General features: G+C 46.6%; 1 protein-coding gene across 1 annotated transcript in view; it reads right to left on the bottom strand.

The window, feature by feature from the left end:
* Positions 1 to 27,868, bottom strand: part of LOC117507690 (calcium-dependent secretion activator 1-like) — a 547,099-nt gene that overhangs the window by 232,956 nt on the left and 286,275 nt on the right. The window contains 2 exon segments of the mRNA XM_034167504.1: positions 755 to 818; positions 889 to 990. Of these exon segments, the coding sequence (XP_034023395.1) occupies positions 755 to 818; positions 889 to 990 (166 nt within the window).

The raw sequence follows: 27,868 nt of genomic DNA, 5'->3' as shown, positions 1-27,868 counted from the left end.
CTCAGGATTAAACAACATCAGTACCGTACACTGACAGGATGTAATAACATCAGCACAGCACACTGACAGGACAAAATAACATCAGCACGGTACACTGACAGGATGAAATAACATCAGCACAGCATACCAACAGGACAAAACAACATCAACACTGCACACTGATAAGATGAAATAACATCAGCACAGCATAGTGACAGGACAAAATAACATCAGCACCGCACACTGACACGATGAAACAACATCAACACTGCACACTGATAAGATGAAATAACATCAGCACCGCACACTCAGGATTAAACAACATCAGTACCGTACACTGACAGGATGTAATAACATCAGCACAGCACACTGACAGGACAAAATAACATCAGCACGGTACACTGACAGGATGAAATAACATCAGCACAGCATACCGACAGGACAAAACAACAGCAACACTGCACACTGATAAGATGAAATAACATCAGCACAGCATAGTGACAGGACAAAATAACATCAGCACCGCACACTGACACGATGAAACAACATCAACACTGCACACTGACAGGATGAAATAACATCAGCACAGCACACTGACACGATGAAACAACATCAACACTGCACACTGATAAGATGAAATAACATCAGCACAGCACACTGACAGGATGAAATAACATCAGCACAGCACACTGACAGGACGAAATAACATCAGCACGTTGCAGATTTTAAAGTCACTAAAAGAAATTCCTTGGCAGCAGTAAAGAAAATGAATTACCCTTTCAAGCAATGATAGTGTTGCTTTGAGCGCCCCCTCTGGCCGTCCGAATGGGAAGCAATACCTGTGGAATACAGAGTCATTAGTTATTTGTGGCACACTAGTCCTTTGTGGGTGTGGTTCACGGTGCAAACCTGAAGTGTGTAATCTGGTTTTCCAGGAGAATCCGAAGCCTCTCCTTGATCTCGTCAAAGCGTTCCTTCTCCTCCAGTGTCACGGTGCCAATACCATCTGGCCTGCAAGACAGCAGCACGTGCGTGAGGAAACCTCATGCACTTTGAGGTCCGTTCTTTGTGTGGAAGGACGTTGTCCTTCTTATTCCTGTGGAAGCACTATTACTATGATTCCTCCTCATCTTTTATCACACCTTCATGGGTGGATGGTTCTGATGCATGCTGTCCTTCAACATACTTTATATTTCTGAAGTACCTTCTGAGGTAACTAGTGCATGGGTTAAAGCAATAAATTTCCATCTGACTGAAATTTTTTCCTGGCAAAAATCAATGCCAGAAATTCCCTAAAATGTGGTGTAGTGGCGGCACACACTGTTTTTTCCTCAATAAATACAATAAACACATTATACAGTATACAAATCTATTCTAAATAGCCTCTAATGAGAGACAGACAAAGCACAAAAAGAATGCAAAACTTGAACATAAAGGTACATAAAAGGGTGGTGGGGGTGGGGTGTAGTCTTGATTCCGGGGGGTCTGGGGGTGCCACCTCAGAACATTTTTTAAAGACCAAGTTAAATTTTGTATATTCTGGTGAATTTTAATGGGTATGAAGCCCTCTGAAACAAATAAAATTTTCATGAAAAAAGACAAATGTGCAGTTTAATGCATTTTATTTTTTTCTTGTGTAAAAACACAGCTTAGATGTGGTTTGACCAAAACAAATTGTCATTAAACTTAAATAAAACAGGGATGAAGTGGAGATTTAAGAGTCACTAGGTGTTCACAGGAAACAGTTATTTACTTCTATATTTATTTATGTTCATTGTTAGTTGGTTTGACCTTTTCTGTTGTGTTTTGTTTTATCAGGTTCTTTTTGTCTGATTCTCTAAAATTGTATTGTAGCATTATTAGTTATTATTACTTTTGTTGTTGATGCTATTATTATTATTAATATATAAATAAAAATAAAATGTGTGGTTAAATTTTCCAAATGACAGAAATCCATCATGGTGACGGAGAACTTTAACCCATGACCTAGTGACTCCTGTCTGTGAAAAGAAGTGATTTCCAGTCCGGTCATTATTTTCCTCGCAGCCCTACCCTGGTTCTCTTCACTCATTTACCTATGTCTGTTCCCAACACATTCCATAGAAAGGTCAGAACCCACAGACAATCCCTGGTCAGACCCGTTTCAACCAGAAGCTTCTCTGTGATTCTGATTCCAACAAGCCTCCATTCTCATACAACCTCTGAACAACGGCAGAATGTTCTGGTTCACTCCCTCACGGACCTCCACAGACATGCGTTCCAATCAAAACCCTGCTCCAGATCAATAATCAATACACACGTTTACACACACACACACACACACACACACACACACACACACACACACACACACACACACACACACACACACACACACACACACACACACACACACACACACACACACAGCATAATTATTAGGCAAGTGAGTATTTTGATGTCATCATTCATTTATTAATTTTCTGTGCCTGCTCTTTACAATTAAGAGTGACATGGGAATGCGTCTGTCCCAGCAGACACTGAGTGTGAGGGAGTGTCACCATGGACAGGACACCAGTCCTCACAGGCCCACACACAGTGCCATTAGTGCTATTTCAAACACAAAAAGTAACTAGCGAGTGCAAGTACCTCCGCCAAACGAGTCATTAATTAATTAGGTCATTAATTAAGATCGGCCTCCCCGATCTGAACCCACTCGGGTTCCCGATCACCCCCCTCCAGGTCGCACTGTCGCCGCCCACGTGGGCGTTGAAATCCCCCAGGAGAACAATGGAGTTCCCAGTCGGAGCGCTATCTAGTATCCCTCCCAGGGACTCCAAGAAGGTCGGGTACTCTACACTGCCGCTCGGCCCATAGGCCAAGACAACGGTGAGAGACCTGTCCCCGACCCGAAGGCGTAGGGACGCAACCCTCTCATTCACTGGAGTGAACCGCAACACATGGCAACTGAGCTGGGGAGCAATAAGCAATGCAACCCCAACTCTCCGCCTCTCCCCATGTGCAACACCAGAAAAATGAAGCATCCAGCCCCTCTCCAGGAGTTGGGTACCAGAGCCCAAGCTGTGCGTGGAGGTGAGCCCGACTATCTCTAGTCGGTATCTCTCAACCTCCCGCACAAGCTCAGGCTCCTTCCCCCCCAGCAAGGTGACATTCCACATCCCAACAGCCACGGGCTGTGAGCATGCACCGGGCCGCCGGGCCACCCGCCCTCGACCGCCATCCAAACCGCTCTGCATCCGACCCCCATGGTCCCCTCTGCAGGTGGTGAACCCACAGGAGGGCGGGCCCACGTCACTCTTTCGGGCCGAGCCCAGCCGGGCCCCATGGGCTAAGGCCCGACCACCAGGCGCTTGCGCGCGAGCCCCAACACTAGGCCTGGCTCCAGGGTGGGGCCCCGGCTCCACCATACCGGGCGACATCTCGGTCCTTGATCTTTTACTGGTCATGGAGGTTCTGAACTGCCCTTAGTCTGACCCGTCACCTAGGACCTGTTTGCCTTGGGAGACCCTACAAGAGGCACAAAGCCCCCGACAACATAGCTCCTAGGATCATCTGGGTACGCAAACTCCCCCACCACGATAAGGTGGCAGCTATAGGGGGAGTATGAACACCATGTTCGAGCACAAGGGTGTCCATAAGTGCACGTGGCACCAGGACACCTGAGCCAGAGGTCGATGATCGACTTTGTAGTCGTATCATCTGACCTTTGGCCACCTGTCTCAGACACCGAGTGAAGAGAGGGGCAGAGCTGTCGACCGATCACCACCTGGTGGTGAGTTGGATCCACTGGGAGGGGAGGAAGCCGGTCAGACCTTGCAGGCCCAAAGTATCATGAGGGTCTGCTGGGAATGACTGGCGGAACCCTCTGTCAGCGAGGTCTTCAACTCCCACCTCCGGGAGAGCTTCTCCCAGATCCCGAGGGAGGTTGGAGACATGGAGTCCGAGTGGACCATGTTCTCCACCTCCACTGTTGATGTGGCCGCTTGTTGCTGTGGTCGCAAGGTCTCTGGTGCCTGTCGTGGTGGCAATCCCCAAACCTGGTGGTGGACGCCGGAAGTAAGGGATGCCATCAAGCTGAAGAAGGAGTCCTACTTATCTTTGTTGGTAGGTGGGACCCCAGAGGCAGCTGACAGGGCTGACCACACCTCCTACAGAGTACAGGGCTGAACACACCTCCTACAGAAAGCAGGGCTGACCACACCTCCTACAGAGTGCAAGGCTGACCACACCTCCTACACAGTACAGGGCTGGCCACACCTCCTACAGAGTACAGGGCTGACCACACCTCCTACAGAGTACAGGGCTGAACACACCTCCTACAGAAAGCAGGGCTGACCACACCTCCTACAGAGTACAGGGCTGACCACACCTCCTACAGAGTGCAGGGCTGACCACACCCCCTACAGAGTGCAGGGCTGACAACACCTCCTACAGAGTGCAGGGCTCACCACACCCCCTACAGAGTGCAGGGCTGACCACACCTCCTACAGAGTACAGGGCTGAACACACCTCCTACAGAAAGCAGGGCTGACCACACCTCCTACAGAGTGCAAGGCTGACCACACCTCTACACAGTACAGGGCTGAACACACCTCCTACAGAAAGCAGGGCTGACCACACCTCCTACAGAGTGCAGGGCTGACCCACACCTCGTACAGAGAGCAGGATTGACCACAACTCCTACAGAGTGCAGGGCTGACCACACTCCTACAGAGTGCAGGGCTGACCACACCTCCTACAGAGTACAGGGCTGACAACACCTCCTACAGAGTGCAGGGCTGACCACACCTCCTACAGAGTGCAGGGCTGACAACACCTCCTACAGAGTACAGGGCTGACCACACCTCCTACAGAGTGCAGGGCTGACAACACCTCCTACAGAGTGCAGGGCTGACCACACCTCCTACAGAGTGCAGGGCTGACAACACCTCCTACAGAGTACAGGGCTGACCACACCTCCTACAGAGTGCAGGGCTGACCACACCTTCTACAGAGAGCAGGGCTGACACACCTCCTACAGAGTGCAGGGCTGACAACACCTCCTACAGAGTACAGGGCTGACCACACCCCCTACAGAGTGCAGGGCTGACCACCAGCTCCTACAGAGTGCAGGGCTGACAACACCTCCTACAGAGTACAGGGTTGACCACACCTCCTACAGAGTGCAGGGCTGACCACACCTTCTACAGAGAGCAGGACTTACAACACATCCTACAAATAACAGGGCTGACCACAACCTCCTACAGAGTGCAGGGCTGACCACACCTCCTACAGAGTACAGGGCTGACAACACCTCCTACAGAGTGCAGGGCTGACCACACCTCCTACAGAGTGCAGGGCTGACAACACCTCCTACAGAGTGCAGGGCTGACCACACCCCTACAGAGTGCAGGGCTGACCACACCTCCTACAGAGTACAGGGCTGAACACACCTCCTACAGAAAGCAGGGCTGACCACACCTCCTACAGAGTGCAGGGCTGACCACACCTCCTACAGAGTACATGGCTGAACACACCTCCTACAGAAAGCAGGGCTGACCACACCTCCTACAGAGTACAGGGCTGAACACACCTCCTACAGAAAGCAGGGCTGACCACACCTCCTACAGAGTGCAGGGCTGACCACACCTCGTACAGAGAGCAGGATTGACCACAACTCCTACAGAAATCAGGCTGACCACACCTCGTACAGAGAGCAGGATTGACCACAACTCCTACAGAGTGCAGGGCTGACCACACCTCCTACAGACAATAGGCTGACCACACCTCCTACAGAGGCAGGGCTAACCACACCTCCTACAGACAGTAGGGCTGACAACACCTCCTACAGACAGTAGGGCTGACCACACCTTCTACAGAGTGCAGGGCTAAACCACACCTCCTACAGAGTGCAGGGCTGACCACGCATCCGACAGATAACAAGGATGACCACACCTCCTACAGATAACATGGCTGACCACATCTCCTACAGAGTGCAGGCTTGACCACGCATCCAAAGATAACATGGCTGACCACACCTCCTACACAGTGCAGGGCTGACCACACCTCGTGCAGAATACAGGGCTAAGCACAACTCCTAAGATAACAGGTCTAACCAAGCCTCCTACAGAACACAGGGTTGACCACACCTCCTACAGAGTGCAGGGCTGACCACACCTCCTACAGAGAAAAGTGCTGACCACACCTGCGACAGAATGCAGGGCTGACCACACCTCCTACAGAGAAAAGTGCTGACCACACCTCCGACAGAGTGCAGGGCTGACCAAACCTCCGGACAGATAACAGGGCTGAACACACCTCCTACAGAGAACAGGTCTGACAACACCTCCTTCAGAGAGCAGGGCTGACCACACCTCCTACGAGTGTAGGGCTTGACCACACCTTCCTACAGAGAGCAGGACTTACCACACACCTACAGATAACAGGGTTGACCACACCTCCTACAGAGAGCAGGGCTTGACCACACCTCCTACAGAGTGCAGGGGGACCACACATTCTACAGAGAGCAGGACTTACCACACATCCTACAGATAACAGGGCTGACCACGCCTCCTACAGAATACAGGGCTGACCCACCTACCTACAGAGAGCACGGCTGACCACACCTCCCTACAGAGAGCAGGGCTGACCACACCTCCTACAGACAGTAGGGCTGACCACACCTCCTACAGAGTGCAGGGCTGACCACGCCTCTACAGAGTGCAGGGCTGACCACACTTTCCCCAGAGAACAGGGCTGACCAAACTCCAAACAGAGTGCAGGCCTGACCACACCTTCTACAGAGAGCAGGACTTACCACACATCCTACAGATAACAGGGTGACCACACCCCCCTACAGAGAGCAGGCTGACCACACCTCCTACAGAGTGCAGGGCTGACCACACATTTACAGAGAGCAGGACTTACCACACATCCTACAGATAACAGGGCTGACCACGCCTCATACAGATACAGGGCTGACCACACCTCCTACAGAGAGCAGGGCTGACCACACCTCCTACAGAGAGCACGGCTGACCACACCTCCTACAGAGAGCAGGGCTGACCACACCTCCTACAGACAGTAGGGCTGACCACACCTCCTACAGAGTGCAGGGCTGACCACGCCTCCTACAGAGTGCAGGGCTGACCACACTTTCCCCAGAGAACAGGGCTGACCAAACTCCAACAGAGTGCAGGCCTGACCACGCATCCTACAGACAACATGGCTGACCACACCTCCTACAGAGTGCAGGGCTGAACACATCTCCTACAGATAACATGGCTGACCACACCTACTACAGAGTGCAGGGCTGACCACAATCTCCTGTAGATAACAGGGCTTACCACACCTCCTACAGATAACAGGGCTGAACACACCTCCTATTGAGTGCAGGGCTGACAACACCTCCTATTGAGTGCAGGGCTGACAACACCTCGTACAGAGAGCAGTCCTGACCACGCCTCCTACAGATAACATGTCTCCCCCACACCTCCTACAGAGAACAGGTCTGACAACACCTCCTTCAGAGGAGCAGGGCTGATCACACGTCCTACAGAAAGTAGGGCTGACCACACCTTCTACAGAGTGCAGGGCTGACCACAAAACCTGCAGATATCAGGTCTGACCATGCCTCCTACAGATACAAGGGCTGACCACGCCTCCAACATAGAGCAGGCCTGACCACACCTCCTACAGATACAAGGGCTGACCATGCCTCCAACATAGAGCAGGCCTGACCACACCTCCTATAGAGAGCAGTGCTGACCAAACCTGCTACAGAGTGCAGGGTCGACCACAACTCCTACAGACAGTGGGGCTGACCACACCTTCCTACAGAGTGCAGGGCTGACCACACCTTCTACAGAGAGCAGGGCTGACCACACCTTCTACCGAGAGCAGGATTTACCACACTCCTACAGATAACAGGGTTGACCACACCTTCTACAGAGAGCAGGACTTACCACCAATCCTACAGATAACAGGGTTGACCACACCTCCTACAGAGAGCAGGGCTGACCACCCCTCCTACAGATAACACGGGTGACACACCTTTACCAGAGAGCGGAATTACCACACATCTTACAGATAACAGGGCTGACCACACATCCTACAGATAACAGGGCTGACCACAAATCTTACAGATAACAGGGCTGACACACATCCTAAGAGAGCAGGCTGACCACACATCCTACAGATAACAGGGCTGACCACACCTCCCTACAGATAACAGGGCTGACCACACCTTCTACAGAGAGCAGGATTTACCACAATCCTACAGATAAAGGGTTGAACACACCTTCTACAGAGAGCAGGACTTACCACACATCCTACAGATAACAGGGTTGACCACACCTCCTACAGAGAGCAGGGCTGACCACACCTCTACAGATAACAGGGTTGACCCAACCTTCTACAGAGAGCAGTGCTTACCACACATCTTACAGATAACAGGGCTGACCACACATCCTAAGATAACAGGGCTGACCACACATCTACAGATAAGAGGGCTGACCACACATCATACAGATAACAGGGCTGACCACACCTTCTACAGGAGAGCAGGACTACCACACATCTTACAGTAACAGGGCTGACACAAACATCCTACAGAGAGCAGGGCTGACCCACACCTTCTACAGATAACAGGGCTGACCACACTTCTACAGATGAGCAGGAACTTACCACACATCTTACAGATAACAGGGCTGACCACACCTTCTACAGAGAGCAGGGCTGACCACACCTTCTACAGATAACAGGGCTGACCACACCTTCTACAGAGAGCAGGACCTTACCACACATCTTACAGAGAAACAGGGCTGACCACACATCTTACAGATAACAGGGCTGACCACACCTCTACAGAGAGCAGGGCTGACACACATCTTACAGATAAAGGGCTGACCAACCTTCTACAGAGAGCAAGGCTGACCACACATCTACAGATAACAGGGCTGACCACACATCCTACAGATAACAGGGCTGACCACAATCTTACAGATAACAGGGCTGACCACACCTTCTACAGAGAGCAGGCTGAACCACACATCTTACAGATAACAGGGTGACCACACTTCTACAGAGAGCAGGGTGACCACCACCTTCTACAGATAACAGGGCTGACCACACATCTTAAAGATAACAGGGCTGACCACACAATCCTACAGATAACAGGGTTGAACACAACCTTCTACAGAGAGCAGGACTGACCACACATCCTCCAGCTAACAGGGCTGCCCACACCTCCTACAGATAACAGGGTTGACCACCCCTTCTACAGAGAGCAGGACTTACCAAATCTTAAAGATAAAAGGGCTGACCACACATCCTACAGATAACAGGGCTGACCACACATCTTACAGATAACAGGGCTGACCACACATCCTACAGATAACAGGGCTGACCACACATCTTACAGATAACAGGGTGACACACATCCTACAGCTAACCAGGGCTGACCACACTTCCTACAGAGAGCAGGGCTGACCACACTCTTACAGATAAACAGGGCTGACCACACCTTCTACAGAGAGCAGGACTTACCACACATCCTACAGATAACGGGCTTGACCACACCCTTCTACAGAGAGCAGGACTACCACACATCTTACAGATAACAGGGCTGACCACACATCCTACAGATAACAGGGCTGACCACACCTTCTACAGAGAGCAGGACTTACCCAACATCCTACAGATAACAGGGCTGACCCACACCTTCTACAGAGAGCAGGAACTTACCACACATCCTACAGATAACAGGGCTGACCATGCCTCCTACAGAGAGCAGGACTTACCACACATCCTACAGATAACAGGGCTGACCATGCCTCCTACAGAGAGCACGGCTGACCACACCTTCTACAGAGAGCAGGGCTGACCCACCATCCTAGAGATAACAGGGCTGACCACACCTCCTGCAGGGAGCATGACTGACCACACCTCCTGCAGAGAGCATGGCTGACCACACCTCCTACAGATAACAGGGCTGACCACACATCTTACAGATAATAGGGCTGACCACACCTTCTACAGAGAGCAGGACTTACCACACATCCTACAGATAACAGAGCATGGCTGACCACACCTCCTACAGATAACAGGGCTGACCACACATCTTACAGATAATAGGGCTGACACACCTTCTACAGAGAGCAGGGCTGACCACACATCCTACAGATAACAGGGCTGACCACACCTTCTACAGAGAGCAGGGCTGACCACACCTTCTACAGATAACAGGGCTGACCACACATCTTACAGATAACAGGGCTGACCACACATCCTACAGATAACAGGGTTGACCACACCTTCTACAGAGAGCAGGACTTACCACACATCTACAGATAACAGGGCTGACCACCCCTCCTACAGATAACAGGGTTGCACCACACCCTTCTACAGAGAGCAGGACTTACCACACATCTTACAGATAACAGGGCTGACCACACATCCTACAGATAACAGGGCTGACCACACATCTTACAGATAACAGGGCTGACCACACATCCTACAGATAACAGGGCTGACCACACCTTCTACAGAGAGCAGGGCTGACCACACATCTACAGATAACAGGGCTGACCACACCTCCTACAGAGAGCAGGACTTACCACACATCCTACAGATAACAGGGCTGACCACACCTTCTACAGAGAGCAGGGCTTACCACACATCTTACAGATAACAGGGCTGACCACACATCCTACAGATAACAGGGCTGACCATGCCTCCTACAGAGAGCACGGCTGACCACACCTTCTACAGAGAGCAGGGCTGACCACACATCCTAGAGATAACAGGCTGACCACACCTCCTGCAGGGAGCATGGCTGACCACACCTCCTGCAGAGAGCATGGCTGACCACACCTCCTACAGATAACAGGGCTGACCACACATCTTACAGATAATAGGCTGACCACACCTTCTACAGAGAGCAGGACTTACCACACATCCTACAGATAACAGGGCTGACCACACCTCCTACAGATAACAGGGCTGACCACACCTCCTACAGATAACAGGGCTGACCACACCTCCTGCAGAGAGCATGGCTGACCACACCTCCTGCAGAGAGCATGGCTGACCACACCTCCTACAGATAACAGGGCTGACCACACCTCCTGCAGAGAGCATGGCTGACCACACCTCTACAGAAAGCAGGGGTAAGAGAGCAGAGCTCTATGACCACACCTCCTGCAGCACAGTTCTCTGAAACTGTTGGTCACATAAGTAAACAAACAAGTATGCACACACCACACCACACACACACCACACACGCACACCACACACACATTCACACAGAGAGCCTGATATTTTTTTGTTTATTTGTCAATTTAGTTTTCTGTGATTGTTTTGTGATGTGAAGAAAATCTAAAGTAGAAATGTCCGTGTGTGAAGTTAAAGCTGTGATCATAGTGAAGTGGTTATTGAGGCGCTGTGGGGGTGTGTCCCACTGCACCGACATAACACAACACACACACACACAAACAACAAACTTGTTTGTAGTCAGGCTGAACTTCCAGGATGCTCACAAAGCTGCTCCTGTATGTCAGCAGGTGCAAAGGTCAAAGGTCGAGTCACCGCATGTGCATCAGCCTAACCAGGAAACAGTATTCATGAAACAACAGCCTCAGTGGGAACATCAGAAGTAAAAAACAAAGGGCTTTTAAAATCTTTTAAGATGAAAGAATCTGCAGCGGCACTGACTGAACAGACCCCCCCCCCCCCCCCGCCTTCACTGTGCATGTGTCATTTTTGGAGCGTCAGTAGCGACTCACCGAATATCGCCTTGTTTCTGCTTCCAACTGACTTTAGAATGATTTAAGAGGTTTTACTTTGTCATCTGATGGTTAATAATCACATTATTCCCTTTGATCACTGTGAGTATAGAGAGTCAGACTCACAGAGCTGCTCTCCAACACCAGAAGTTATGCTCTGCCTGTGGCCCTGGGCGAGTTGCCAAGTCCACCTTTTCTAAGCCTGCTCGCTGCATCTCCAGTCGGCTGATATGCCCAAGCAGCAAACTTCGATTGTGTCAGATGAAACCAGCCTGGAAGTGCAGTTCATTGACTGGCCACTTGGGGCTGGCTCCAAAACAGCACTTTCTCATATCACTCAGTGTTGTTATGTGCACCTTTACAGCGGCCTTAAACGTGTTCATCATTTAGTGATAAATAAACAATAAAGACATAAAAGATTCAATAGAAAATAGAATGGTTGTGGTCTCTATCGACAGTCCTGCTCCATACCCACTGACCACAGGATATTTCTCCCAACTTCTTAGTTTAGATGGTTTAAGCTACAGAGTTCATTGAGTTTTGGGGCATGGCACACTTGGAGTGGCAGTAGCTGTGCCCGGTGACTTCCCCTCTCATTGTGTTTTTGGCACAGAGGCCACTCGAGGCGGCTGGTCGTGGAGGCTGTGTGTCTGTGTGGAGCATTTTATTCCAAACACCTGGTGTAATCTGGCGTGCTGTGCGGCGTAAATGTCCTAACACATCTCCTCAGACGTCTCTCTTGCAGTATTCCCGCTGCATGGAATTCTCGTCGGATTGAATGACGGTGCGCTAACAGCAGCTTCAGCATTAGGTAACTGCATGTCCGCAATGAATAAATCCTTGGGCGACCTACCGTGCAGTACTGAACCATATGGTTTTATAGACTCGAGGAGAGGGGCGTGTTCAGGCGACTGACATCACAGGGCTACCCACGCTCCATGCATTAATAAGTTCATCGTTCTGCTGCGGTGGTATATTACAGTGTTCAACCACAAGCACAGCGTTTCTACTGTATTTGACACCTGAGAGCCATTTCATGTCAGGGTTCACCAAACAGTGAAGCCTCTGTGCCTACGGAATGTGGGTTTCTGCAAACCTATAAAGCCTCACTCCTTTCAAATTGGAGCTGCCACGACGGCTGTCCTGCAGGTTGATCAAGCTGCTGGGATGTTGGTGCGCTGGTGCAGGTACTCGCTTTGCTTGTCTCAAATTCTGCTGGCGGTTTGTACATTTCTCTCAGGTGGTTGAACTTTGTCTGCAGGGATTTCCGTTGCTTGTTCAACCAATAAAACAGACACGCATGGTGTTGGGGTTTTCTTGGGTATGGAGTACCTCGCTCATGCCCCGCACACTTTGATCTATCGATCGTTCTGTCTCGGTGTGCATCCTCAGTGTTTCCTTTGGAATGTATAGAGCAACTGCATGCACAAAAAACCCCAAAAGCAATTTAAGAGAGTCAGTGACCCAAAACTGCAACTGTCTGGGTCCATACATGATGGTGGCACACCCACAACTAATTCCAGCTCCACCCTTTTCTGTAAGGATCAGCTATACAGGTGCACAGGACCAGCTGAGCATAGCGGTAAGCTATGTGGCTTTTCTCCGCATGCCTCCTTCCACACGCACTGCTCCTTCCTTATCGTTAAAGGTAAGACGGGATGATCTTCTGATCTGTATTATTAATAATACAGATCTCCGCCCCTACCTTCTTCAACGGCAGGATTCATCTTGCAGCCCGACGCCCAGGAAACGGGACCAGCCCCCAAAACAAAAGATGATTCTCATGTCAAACTGACGTCTGTGGATAACGTTCAGTCTGAGTCTTGACAGTAGAATAACAGCGTGCACAGAACGCCATGCAGACGAGAAACAGCACGAATAACCAAACTGTGAAAACAAACAGTGATTTTTTTTTTGTGTTTCATTACAGCTCATCATGCAGCTGCAGGAATTATAGTAACTCAGAATCAACAGTAACATCCCATAAAAATCAGCCCTTCAAAATAAAGGAAAACAGTGTGAAACAATGCAAAATCAAAGAGACAATTTGACACCAATTAAAATCTTCAAAGTCCTTTTTATTTCTTTGTCTTCCAGTTGTTACTTTTCACTTTTGTTACAACACTTGACCTCATGACCTCTTGGATACTATGATGACAACGGGGAAAAAAAACAAAACAATACATAAAGAGCCAATCAGGGAAGGGCAGACAGCAATCAGTTCGTGTGTTGTTAATGAAGGAGAACCAACAAACACAACAACAGATGCAAGATTACACAACAAACAAACAAATATAAAAATAAACAAGCCTTTTTTTTAATCGAATCACAGCCTCAGGAGCCTCAGCAAGCAGTGCACGTGCACAAATATTTTACTATTGTGACCGAGTGAGTGTGTGTGTGAGTCAAGCCACATTTATCTATAAAACACATTTCATGACAGAAAATCCAACAAAAACCAAACACAGATAAAAGAATAAAACCACTAAAACAACACATTTACACACACACACACACACACACACACACACACACACACCACACACACACACAACACACACACACACACACACACACACACACACACACCCACACACACACACAACACACACAACACACACAGTTAAATTCTTCTGGCCAACGAACAACAGCAACAAAGAAAGTAAAGACTGTTGTAAAGATAATTATTTATTTGAACACAATCAAATTATTTGATTGTGTTCAAATAATTATTTGATGAAACATCAGCAGCTGTTTAATAAAATGCATATCAAAATTTGACTCCGTGTTTATGCCTTTTGGGGGGGAGTGAGTCAGAACTCACAAATGACACCTTGACCTCCAGGCACACAGCTGGAGCAGTACAACCACAACTGTGTGTGTGTGTGTGGTGCTGTGTGTGTGTATATAAAGGCCCTGACACTCTGATGTCTGTGTGGATCTGCAGGTGTACTTCTGTTGTTACCTGAGAGTGTTTAGCTGCATATAGTACACGTGCCTATGTATGTGCACGTGTGTTCTCATGTTCATGTTTACATCGTGTATCTGATATGTAAGAGTCAGACACATGTGGGCGGCTCAACCTATGAGCGGCCTGTTGCTTAGGGTCCTCACTGGGTCACGACAGCTTGTGAACTGCACTTGTGAGGGATTTCACGTTAGATTCGCTGGGTGGCGCCATCCCCTCGCAGAGTCACAGTGTGTCACTCGCGTGTTGCTTGAATTTTGAAGAGTTCAAAGTTGGCAAGGCAACAAAGGTACTTAGACAGCGTTCACCAGCATCACAAAGCCATCTGATTGTAGTCTCAGTGACTCATGAAGTGTGAGAATCATGAGAGAACTTTGTGAGGGGTTGACGGCGGGTGAAACTACATTGTGGGTGATTTGACACTAAACTGAGGATCTGCTCCGGGAGCACACCAAAACAGTGGAGATGATCGGAGAGAGGTCGCACATCTGGAAGCGGCCAAGCAAGTCCAAAAAACGAGACTCAACTGCGGATCCGTGTGCACGCATGGACAACGGGCTGGACACACTTGTCCATGGTAGCTGGGGTTATTAGGGTGTGAAAGGGGTGGTGGAGGTCCGCTAGAGGGATGAAGGGGGTGGTGGAGCTCCCCTCGAGGCTTGAAGGGGGTGGTGGAGCTCCCCTTGAGGCGTGAAGGGGGTGGTGGAGCTCCCCTCGAGGCATGAAGGGGTGGTGGAGCTCCCCTCGAGGCTTGAAGGGGGTGGTGGAGCTCCCCTCGAGGCATGAAGGGGTGGTGGAGCTCCCCTAGAGGAGTGAAGGGGGTGGTGGAGCTCCCCTCGAGGCATGAAGGGGGTGGTGGAGCTCCCCTTGAGGCATGAAGGGGTGGTGAAGCTTCCTTCGAGGGATGAAAGGGGTGGTGGAGCTCCCTTCGAGGCATGAAGGGGGTGGTGGAGCTCCTCTCGAGGCATGAAGGGGTGGTGGAGCTCCCCTCGAGGCATGAAGGAGGTGGTGAAGCTCCCCTCGAGGCATGAAGGAGGTGGTGAAGCTCCCCTCCAGGGATGAAGGGGTTGGTGGCGCTCCCCTAGAGGAGTGAAGGGGGTGGTGGAGCTCCCCTAGAGGGATGAAGGGGGTGGTAGAGCTCCCCTCGAGCACTGATGAAGTGATGTTCATCAGTGAAATCACCTGCTGGCCCTTTCTTGAATGTCTTTGGACACCACTGGATTAGGTTGCCCTACTCACGATGCTGATGGAGCAAATAAATGAATGTTCTTGTGAGCCATTTCCACCTGGACCCACGTCCTTTTGCAGGCTATTGGATTTCATCTATCTGATCAAAATGTAGGCTGTGAGAAGAACACAGTCAGACAACCAGACATTTAAAGAACATAACCATTTAGCATAGACTAAATCCTACTAGGAACATTTTAATTTAATATATTAATGATTTACACTCAGGCAGTTCTTTGCTAGGTGAGCTCAGTCGCTGCATCGCGTATGTGTGCTGCCTTGTTGTTGTCTTCAGATTTTTCACTGTCACAGCCATCAGAGGACTTCAAACATCTCCTCTGAGAAATAAGATGCATATTTTGCACCATTATAACTGGTGGTTTGGGGTTTAGGTCATGATGGCTTTGAATTGATGATCAAATAGACACCTGGCATTCTGGATCCAACAGCTCGGTGTAAATCCTCACACATTCACTTAACCCCATGTCCAGGCTAAGTTAACCATGATGTAGGGAATAATCCCCCTCCCAGATCCTGTATCACCGCTGAGCCTAAACACTCTCACTGTGACCTCTGACCTTCTGGTGCATGAAATCCATGTTTGTTTGAGCCAGTGCACTCTTGGAATATTTCTAATTCATAAAAACAAAAGTACCTGTCTTCATGTGTTCATTCAGACTTTATGACATCACACACTCCTTTCCCTCTGTCTCTTCTTTTAAATAAGATTTTATGTCTCGGGGGGGGTGCTCTCCATCTGTCCAGACTGATTAGACACATTGTCCCATCACATTGCCAGCAGGACACGTGGGTGCGGGTGGACACGGTTTGGGGGCACTGACAATCAGCTCTGACTGACCACTGACCAGACTGCAGACAGGTGTCACAGATGTTGACAGATATCATGTCAGGACACATCACACACTGGGTAAGAAGCACAAACCGAAACTCATTTAAGGGGATGTACGCTGGAACGAAGGCGAGACCACGCCCATGTTTACACGGTACAGGATCATGACGCCCGAGACGCTTCCAGGAATTACTTTGACCTGTGACATTTGACTAAATGAACTCCTAAACAGGACGTCCAAGCTGAAACATCAAGACTGAGCCCAAAAATATCTGAAGACAGATGTTTCATTGGTTTTATGGACAGATGGAATTTGTGATGGACCAGATGAACCTGGCCCATGGACACACAGCACCACTTCCAGCCAGACACCAAAAAAGTGGAGGGGGCTTCCTGGTAAGAGCTGCTATTATTAAAGATGAGGTAGTTAGGCCTTTTCAGGGTGAAGATGGACTTAAACTCAACTTTTCAGAAGATACATTATTCAAGCAGTGGTTCCGGAAAAAGTCTGTATCATTAAGAAGGTCATGATGTTTCTGCCGGAGAGAATGCAACATCACATGCATTCAAGTCCTCAGCTGCTCAGCCAGCAAAGCTCTCAGAGATGACCGACTTAAACCGCACCTGATTTAAAGCTTACTGAGAACTTGCGTGTCCTTCTTAACGGTGAGAATGACAGTGAGGGGAACGATGCACCTGTGATCTGTGATCACCGCTGAACCAAAACCTGGTCAACAGATCAACAAACTGCCAGACTCCATGGATGGATGGACCATGGCAGTGACTGAAAAGAAGGGTGCTGATATCAGTCCAAAGTGTTTATTTGTTACACTTTAATAAATTAAAATAAATGAGATGAGAAAGTGTTACTTTTTCATTTCTTTCACCTGAAAAAGACAAAAATTCACTTTTCCTTTGTTAAACACTCCTGTTTGAGGTTTGTCAGCATGTTGCATTGCCTGACAGCACCAGGTTTGTCTGGATATACAAAGTTCTGAGTTATCATTCAGGTTCTGCCGCTTGTTGGGCAACAGTGAAGGCATCTTTCACACAACATCAAAAACTGAACTCCAGAGTTTGATGGATGCACCGTTATGGTTCTGGTATGATTGATGTTGATGAGATTTTTCTAACAGAACCTTCACGAAACAGAAAGTTGCTACTAGAGCTTGCAAGCTGATCACACAGTTAGCGCTCTGCCTCCCTCTTCCACCTGCCCTCAGCTCCGTACCCACGTGGGTGGGCCCTTGCCCTTAGCGTGGATCAGTAAAGTTATGTTGTTAAGTTGTGACTGGTTAAAAAATGTTGCAGTTAACATTTACATGTGGTAACTGTTCATGTTGTATGTACACGGTATGTGTAAAAGTAAAACTGTGTTTTGTCTGTGTAGCGTGGTAAGCAAAAGAACAGTATGCATCATGGCGTCCCAGAGGAGACATGAAGTTATCAAACAGACCAAGAACATGGACATAATGCCTAACACGTTCAATTCCTTATTTACCTTTTCTAAGGCAGTTTATTTATTTACCTGTTGTTCAGTGGGTTTGTGTTCTTAATTAGGTGGAGTCATATTGTTTGTACCACTATGGAAGCAAATCCTGTTTATTACAAATTGGAAAGACATCTGATTTCCATTTTCACTCGTGTGAATTCATACCTCAAAAATATGAATTTAATAGATTTATGGCGTTCTATCAATCCATCAGGTAGTGATTACTCATTTTTTTCACCTCTTACAGTAGAATTGATTACTTTCTCATTGACGCTCGACTGGCTCCATTCAGTTTCAGATCACAGCCCGCTAACATTTTGTTTATATTTGGAAGGTATGGACCCACCTAGAAGATCTTGGGGACTAAATTCTCAAATATTGACAGAAAAGGAGTTCTGTGAATTTATAGAGGATCAAATAAAGTTATACTTTGAAATAAAAGATACTCCAGAAATCACCTATGGGAGTGCTTTTAAGGCCTATTTGAGAGGGTGTATAATCTTATATGAAGCTGCCAAAAAAGAAAAAAGAGACAAAAGGACAGCAATTAGATCGAGAAAATGCATTAAAACCTACCTCCGACCTACACAGGAAAATAACCCAATCTAAAATACAAACTTAACTTCTCACAAAGAAAATTACATCAGCTTTTATGTTTACGAAACAAAAATATTTTGAGTTTGGAGAAAAAACACACATTATTAGCTCATCAACTTAGAAAAATAGAAGCAGATCAAACCATTCATAAATTAGAGATGACAAGGAAATATGATAATTAAACCAAAGGAGATAAATATGAGGTTCTTACAATTTTATTCCAATTTGTACACTTCAAAATGTAATATTGATCCTAATGCCATGAACAAGTTTTTAGACGACTGCAACCTATCTAAAATTTCTGCTCAAGATTTGGATAGGCTTATTACTGATATCCACTCTACAGAAAACACAAAAGGCAATTGCATCCCTTAAACGTGGGAAAGCACCCGGTCCTGATGGCTTACTTTGATGGTTGAAGTTTACAAAAAAATTTTGTAGTATTTTTATACCATTTCTTCATAGAATGTATAAATGAACTCAAATGGATGGTACCCTACAACCAACACTAACTCAGGCAACAACCACAGTTTCTTCATAAAAAAGGTAAAGATCAATTAAATGTAGGCTCTACCGTCCAATGTCTCTATTATATAGATTATAAAATATGTGCAAAAATCCCAGCTAATAGATGAAATCCTTTAATTAATACATGAATCCACTGCGACCAAACTGGCCTTATAACAACAGAAGCTCAACATCTAATCTACACCAACTGTTTAAATTTTTTTATACATCAGCAGAAAAAATATATAATGATCGAGCTATTTTGACTCTCGTTGCGGAAAAGGCATTTGATCAGATAAAGTGGGAATATTTGTTTGACGTACTTACACAATTTAACTTGGGTGACAGGTTTATAAATTGGGTAAGGCTCTTGTATACAAATCCTAAAGCACAAATTCACACAAATCAAAGCCTGTCTCCAACTTTTCATTTGTTTAGGAGAATGCGCCAAGGCTGACTCTAGCAAGATTCCCTTTTAAAGTATCCACTGTCAAATTCACTTATCTAGGCAGTGAGGTTACAAAGCAATTCTACTCTCTCATACAGTCCAACTTTTCACTGCGAGCTGGATCAACTTAGAAACAAAATTCAGTTTTGGAAAACTCTGCCAATATCATTACTTCGGAGGATAAATGCTATCAAACTGATTTTTCTATCACAAATATTATATTTATTTCAAAATATTCCTGTATTTTGAACAAAATCCTTTTGTAAGAAAACTGACTCAATTATTCAACCTTTTCTGTGTATTACAAGACTCAGACCATGGGCCAGGTATTGAAACCCTCCCCCCCTCAGGGGAGTTTCAGAGACATATATTTCTCAAAATTAGGGCCAATAAAATATTCAGATCAAGTGGTCTGCAACTGTAACACTGGGGGTGTGGCTGTGGTGAGCTCTTGATGTTCGGTACCCACCGGAAAAATGCAAATATCGGTGATATGTAGATATGGGCTTTGTTAGCCATCAAAATGATCAATGCATTGTTTCTAACTTTTAGGGACCATGTTATATATTATATATTAACCCTTATTCATGCAAACCTTGTAAAACTTTATACTATTTTTAAGAAAAATATCAAAAAAAACTGACAAAATTTCAACCCTTTTTTTTTACATGCTGTTTTCTCCATTCTGTCCCATCAAATGATAAAAGGTTGACAAAGGTTATAGCATTTTAGTTCTTGACCATCCAGTAACACTATGCGGGCAATTGGAGGGTATGTGGTGTTTTAAAAACCACACAGAAACCAAATTATTACCCCTACCCCCTATTTTCTCCTTTAAGTGTTTTACTAGTAAGTGCCTCTGCTGAACCCAACAGGAACCGTTCTCTTCTGTTTATGCTTACGTAACTAGCACCCAGCTCACAGCACTTTACCCTTTACTAATACTCACTCACTCTTCACCGCTATTCCGGGTTCGGGTCACAGGGCAACAGCTTCCAGCAGGGGACCCCAGACTACCTTTCCCCGGGCCACATTGTACCACCTCTGACTGGGGTCCCGAGACGTTCCAGGCCATTGTGGAGATATAATCTCTCCACCTATTCTGGGTCTTCCCCGGGGTCTCCTCCCAGATGGACATGCCTGAACACCTCCCTAGGGAGGCACCCAGGAGGCATCCTTAACAGATGCCCTAACCACCTTAGCTGGCTCCTTTCAACGTGAAGGAGCAGCGGCTCTACTCCGAGCTCCTCACGATGACTGAACTTCTCACCCTATCTCTAAGGGATAGGGATAGGGATAGGATAGGGATAGTATGTTTACAAGTCGTACTGTACCTGCTTCAAAATACCTAAATGTATTTCTTCTGCTGTGTAAAACATTGCTGAATTCAGGCTGGATCGACCAGATCATTTCTAAACTGAACTCTGTGTTGATCCGGGACATCATGTGACTACCACAGAATGGCAACAGAGCTGGACATAGCACTTTTGCGGCACATTCCACTGTTACAGGAGATTTTGTAATGAAAGACGTGCGGAGAATTTCGTGCGTTGGCACGAAGCAGCTCAGGACGCGCAGCAAAAAAAAAACACCGTGTTGGAAACCATTCAGAAGATTCAGACGGCTTTCGATGGCTTTCAGTCGAGTATCTGAAGAAACTGTGTAACAGCTGGACATGCCCCAACATGTCCTGTGAGACTTCCAAGACGGAGGTGTTTTTTTGCTGTGCGTCCTGAGCTGCTTCGTGCTGACGCGCGAATCCTCCCACGTCTTTCATTACAAAATCTCCTGTAACAGTGGAATGTGCCACAAAAGTGCTATGTCCAGCTCTGTTGCCATTTCTGTGATAGTCAACATGATGTCCCGGATCAACACAGCGTTCAGTTTAGAATGATCTGGTCGATCCAGCCTGTCGAATGGCCGTTCGGCGCACCACGCGCCCTCCGCCACTGTGTGCCGTCTTTAAAAAAGTTTAACAGTCCATAATCCGCGTGACACCGACAGAATCTTCACTGAAATCCAACTGAATCTATCGAATGGTTTCCAACTGCCTGTCTCTAACAGTTTCTGAAAAAAATTTCATGGAGCAAAGCGGCAGTCTCTGAGCTATTTCTCAGACAAAAGAAATCCTACGGGAGGGGTGGGACCAGTGCTCACTCAAAGCCTGCCCACAGGCGAATGACGCAACCGACAGGCGTGGAAAAAACTCACACATGCGCACGAAGGTTCAAGCTTGGCTGATGTAATCACACGTGATTCAAATCCATATAGTTTTTGAAAAACATAAAAAGGTACAATACTTTTTGGACAGACCTCGCAAGTACAAATCAAGGCGAGTCACGGCGAAACAGCTCTTATGAGTGAACCCAAACAAACATCGAGCCGATGAACAGGTGTGCACGAATTCTCTGTGACAGTTTCACGCACGCGATTGGTGTCGTGCAAGCAGAACACAGTGCGAGCAGCTGGGACATGTTGCACCACATTGCGCTGATGTGGAGAAAATAAGATTAAAACCAACTGTATAATTAGTGAATATCACTCGTTGACATAATAATAAATAAAAGGGGACACAATACAGAAGCCCGCAGTTAAATAACCCTGGTTAAATAAAAAATAAAGGCCACTCACAGATTCAAACCTGCAATTTACACATGCTCTGATAACCAGACAGAACTTTACCACTGCGCTACAATCACTGTCTTATACAGGAACGTGAATGGCTAAAATCACAAGCAAATAAACTTATTTTTAAAAACAGAGAAAAAACTGCCATGATAACTGACCAAATGCCGTTTGGTACAGCGTATTCTGCTGATACGCTCACACTCTGTCTTCAGTCGCCGGTGTGCGCAAACAGTTGTAGCAACAGGTGTACGAGGCGTTAAGCCCCTTTCACATTGGTGTGTTTGTAGAGCTGCTCATTGCAGCGTATCGTCTACGCTGTATTGAGCAGTTCTACACCCACTTTTAGCAGCTCTACGTCAAGTTTTTTTCCCTACGCAGCAGTATATGAGGGCTATGTGCGTAGGATGGAAGAAATTAAACATGTTTTAATTTTCTTCGGCGTAGAGCGCTGGACTAGTTTTAAGCAGTCTGCGCAGCACGCGTTACTGCATGCACGTCTGTGCAACACTGCACTTCTTACACAACCAAAAACTGAGTGCTGCATCCAGAGGAATCAGCTCGAAAACATGATCACCACAGCCCCACAGCACTTGTGTTGATCAGAACGGGAATCGAACCTCAATTCAGAAATCCAGAAACACAACAGAAACAGCAGGTAGGTCGGTCGCTCACTCTCTCTCTCTCTCACGCACTCTCCCTCACTCTGTTTCTCTCTCTCCTCTCTCCCTCCCCTCTCTCTCTCTCTGTGTCTGATTGAACTGTGACTTTAAAATAAAAGCGCACACGCTGCATGTCGGTGTGCTCATCAAACGCCCTGATCGATTAGCTCTGATCAAATCAGCTGACCTGACTGGAGCAACCGGAGGTTTAAAAGTTTAACGAGTCACAGCGTTTTGTTCAGGGCAGGACTTTACCACAGCCAGAATCAGCAGTATCTGGACACAATGAAAGTGATCCACCAAGACAAAACAATAAATAAATAATAATAATAATAAACTACGACTGCAAGCAGTCATATACGGGCACTCGTTCCACGCAACCGCCTACCCAGGCCAGTGGGTGCCCTTGTGAACACATGTGGGCATGTGCATGCAGGGGCAACCACTCATCACACAGTTAAATTTTTAAACAAATCACACAATGCATCAGGAGTTATGACATGTTGATTGTTCATTCCACTAGGGGGCGCTCAGTGTACAACAGATGGGCTGGGTGTGTTCAGGGGCCAACCATCATCATACATGTGACGTTTCAAGTCAATCAGGGAAAGCATGAAGGAGTTATCATGACTTGATGTTCCATGGCAAAGGGTCAAAATGGCAGCACCATAGCGGACACACCCTTCAACATAGAGAAAAGCTTTCGATAATTTTTGGTCAGTATCATCTTTGGATGTTGTCAAAGAAATTTAAAGTGCATTGGACAAAACCCCTAGGAGTTCATTCAAATACAACATGTGGAAATCATTTCAAAATGAGAAGAAAATTCAAAATGGCCGACTTCCTGTTTGGAGTAGACTCATGGTGCAAGAGACTTTTTTGTACATCTATGCAAGTCACACGTGTACCAATTTTCATCTCCCTACTCCAAAAAAACCCCTATGGGGAGGGGTTTTTGAAATATTCAAGGGGGCGCTATTGAGGCACTTTGACCCGCCCATGGTCCAGGCCCCTATCAATTGTAGGAGGTTGTCATGCTTGACCTGTGTATCAATTTTCATGATGATATGACAAAGTTAAAGCCATCAAAAGGAAGAACGTAATTTCATGGCGAAGGGGCGATATTCGGTACGCCACCACACAGAAGCTGTTACTCGTAAGTTCACAGTGATCATCGCCTATGTTCACCAAGTTGTTCTGCATGTTTTAGAAGTGGAAGGAAGTTGATGGTGTTAAGTATGTAACATCAGTACTGTTTAAGTATAATGTTCCATGGTGAAGGGTCAAAATGGCGGCGCCATAGCGGCCACACCCTTCGACATAAAGAAAAGCTTTCAATAACTTTTGGTCAGTATCATCTCTGGGTGATGTGGAAGAAATTTGAAGTGCACTGGACAAAATCCCTAGGAGGAGTTCGTTCAAATACAACATGTAGAAATCACGCCAAAATGAGAAGAAAATTCAAAATGGCCGACTTCCTGTTTGGAGTAGACCCATGGTGCAAGAGACTTTTTTGTACGTCTATGCAAGTCACACATGTGTACCAATTTTCATCTCCCTACTCCAAAAAACCCCTATGGGGAGGGTTTTTTGAAATTTTCAAGGGGGCACTATTGAGGCATTTTGCCCCGCCCATGGGCGACGCCCCTATGAATTGTAAGAGGTAAGAACGGAATTTCATGTTGAATGGGCAATATTCGTCACGCCACCACATGGACGCCGTTACTCGTACCTTCACGGCGTTCATCGCTTACGTTCACCAACTTGTTCTGCATGTTTTAGAAGTGGAATGAAGTTGATTGGGTTAAGTATGTGACATCACGACCTCTTAAAGTAAAAATAAGACATTTCCCGCCACCACCGGGGGGCGCTATGGTGGAGGTGGGAACATAAGATATGTAGACGTTCAGGGCGGAGCCCTCATCATGTCCAGCAAGGATGAAGGATCTACGATGAAGTATGTGGGCGTGACAGCCGTTCGAAGTGAAATGGCGTGCTCCCAAAAGCTCGCCAAAGTTTGACGACCCCTAGCAGCCACGCCTTTTGACTTAATTAGAATCTTTTGATAACTTTTGATCACCATTGTGTTGTGATGAGTTTGACCAAATTTGAAGACAATCGGATGAAATCCCTAGGACGAGTTCATTCAAACGTAAGTAGTGGAAATGGACAAAAATGGCAAAAATTTGCTCAAAATCGAAAATTAAAATCAAAATGGCTGACTTCCTGTCGATATTTCACCATGACAGTAAGAGACTTTTTCGTGCGTCCTGGCATGGTAAATATGTGTACCGAATTTCGTGAGGCTACAATGAAAAAGCCAAGGAGGAGGGGTTTTTGAAAATTTCTAGGAGGCGCTATTTCGCGATTTTTCTGTCCTCATAGGACGTGGCCTGCTCGGGCCCTAAAAAATAATAATAATGTTAAATGACTGTTTTGAGCTGCACTACACCTGCAGTAGAGAACAGAGTGCACTTCCACAGAGGCAGAAAATATCACTGAACTAGTTTAATAGCGGCATGGTACATGTGACTGTGTGAGCGAACACACGCAGCTCCAAGTATGAAATGAACACTGAAAAAGACTGAGTACGTGCACATTTTCGGGCGTATTTAAATGAAACACAACGCTGCAATATGCAGCTCTACGAATACGCCAATGTGAAAGGGACTTTAAAGGCAGCTACTATTTTACATGTTTTGTAAACAATTCCTACTTCATGTGCAATTCGACCACATTCGTACTATGGGCCCTTAAATAGGTTCCATTGTTTTTTGTTTTTCCAATCACTGACGTAGTTAAATTTAGAATATAAGTTAAATTAAGGGCATGTGGAATTTGGACGATGACAGAGTAAATTGAGATTTGTGCTTTATAAATTATTTATCCTGGATTACTGCTACACAGAGACTGTTATTACAGATACCTCAGATTTGTTTCAACAGCTACATGCTATTCACATTTTGAAAGGTTTGAAAATGACTAATGAATGAAAATGAATAGTGACTCATGATCTATGCACAGCCGCAGTATTACGCAAGTAACACAAAATTTGGTTTGGTGACTGGGGGCCCCGAGGGAGAGGACACAAGGGACCGTTAGCATATGTCCATGTGGAAGATGTTTGGATGGCAGCATGTGTTGCTCTAAAACTTGGATGTACCTTTCAGCATTGATGGCACCATCACAGATGTGTAAGTTGTCCATGCCATGGGCACTAACACACCCCCATACCATCACAGATGCTGGCTTTTGAACTTTGTGCTGGTAACAATCTGGATGGTCTTTTTCGTCTTTTGTCCGGAGGACACGACTTCCATGATTTCCAAAAACAATTTGAAATGTGGACTCATCAGACCACAGCACACTTTTCCACTTAGCGTCTGTCCATTTCAAATGAGCTCAGGCCCAGAGAAGGAGGCGGTGTTTCTGGATGTTGCTGATGTATGACTTTCACTTTGTATGGTAGAGTTTTAACTTGCACTTGTAGATGTAGTGACGAACTGTGTTAACTGACAACGGTTTTCTGAAGTGTTCCTGAGCCCACGTGGTAAGATCCTTTACTATGACATCGGTTTTTAATGCAGTGCCGCCTGAGGGCTCGAAGGTCACGGGCATTCAATGTTGGTTTTCAGCCTTGCTGCTTACGTGTAGAAAGTTCTCCAGATTCTCTGAATCTTCTTATATTATGGACTGTAGATGATGGAATCCCTAAATTCCTTGCAATTGAACATTGAGAAACATTGTTATTGTTCTTAAACTGTTGGACTATTTTTTCCATGCAGTTGTTCACAAAGTGGTGATCCTCGCCCCATCTTTCCTTGTGAATGGCTGAGCCTTTTGGGGATGCTCCTTTTATACCCAATCATGACACTCACCTGTTTCCAATTAGGTGTTCTTTGAGCATTCATCAACTTTCCCAGTCTTTTGTTGCCCCTGTCCCAGCTTTGTTGAAACGTGTTGCAGGTATCCATTTCCAAATGAGCAAATATTTGCACAAAACCAATAAGGTTTATCAGTTTGAACATTAAATATCTTGTCCTTGTGGTGTATTCAATTTAATGTAGGTTGAGGAGGATTTGCAATCATTGCATTCTGTTTTTATTTACATTTCACACAACGTCCCAACTTCATTGGAATTGAGGTTGTACAGGAGCAGAATACTCACCTGCATGAAAACATCATTTGAAACTGTAAAAGAGCCGTTTCTGTAGAGTGCAGCTGACAGAACCCAAAGATTCAGAGTTATCGAAAAGAAGGGAAATAACTGTTGAAAATACTGAGGGACACAGCCGGAAATCAGCAGTCTGTTGATTACTGATAACACACACGACCCAATGGTGTGAATAACCTTTTAGAATATTGAGGTGGAGAAGATGTAAAGTGGGCGAGAGGAAGGATTCATCCTATGAACCAGACAGTAATGACGTTTGATGTTCCCCCAAAGGTGCTAAGTACAGAAAGAATAATAATGGGCCAAGATCTGACCCCTGAGGAACCTCATGCCTCACAGAGGAGTACCTGGAGGACATACTATTGAAGACAACACATTACAAATTACCCAATAAATCCAAGTCTGACCTCAACCACAAAAATACCTTATTCAAAATACAGAAGTGTTCTCAATGCTCACCAACTAAATGTGTTAATCCACGGTGTCAAAAGCCGCACGTAGATTCAGCAGTAACACAGAGCTAGAATCAATGGTCAGTAAGAAATCATTCAGTGGAACCATCAACCCTGAAAGCCAA

Source organism: Thalassophryne amazonica, chromosome 3 (genome assembly GCF_902500255.1).
Source record: "Thalassophryne amazonica chromosome 3, fThaAma1.1, whole genome shotgun sequence".
NCBI classification, from domain to species: Eukaryota; Metazoa; Chordata; class Actinopteri; order Batrachoidiformes; family Batrachoididae; genus Thalassophryne; species Thalassophryne amazonica.
Note: the sequence above shows the minus strand (reverse complement) of the source record. Positions and strands in the feature narration are given on the sequence as shown.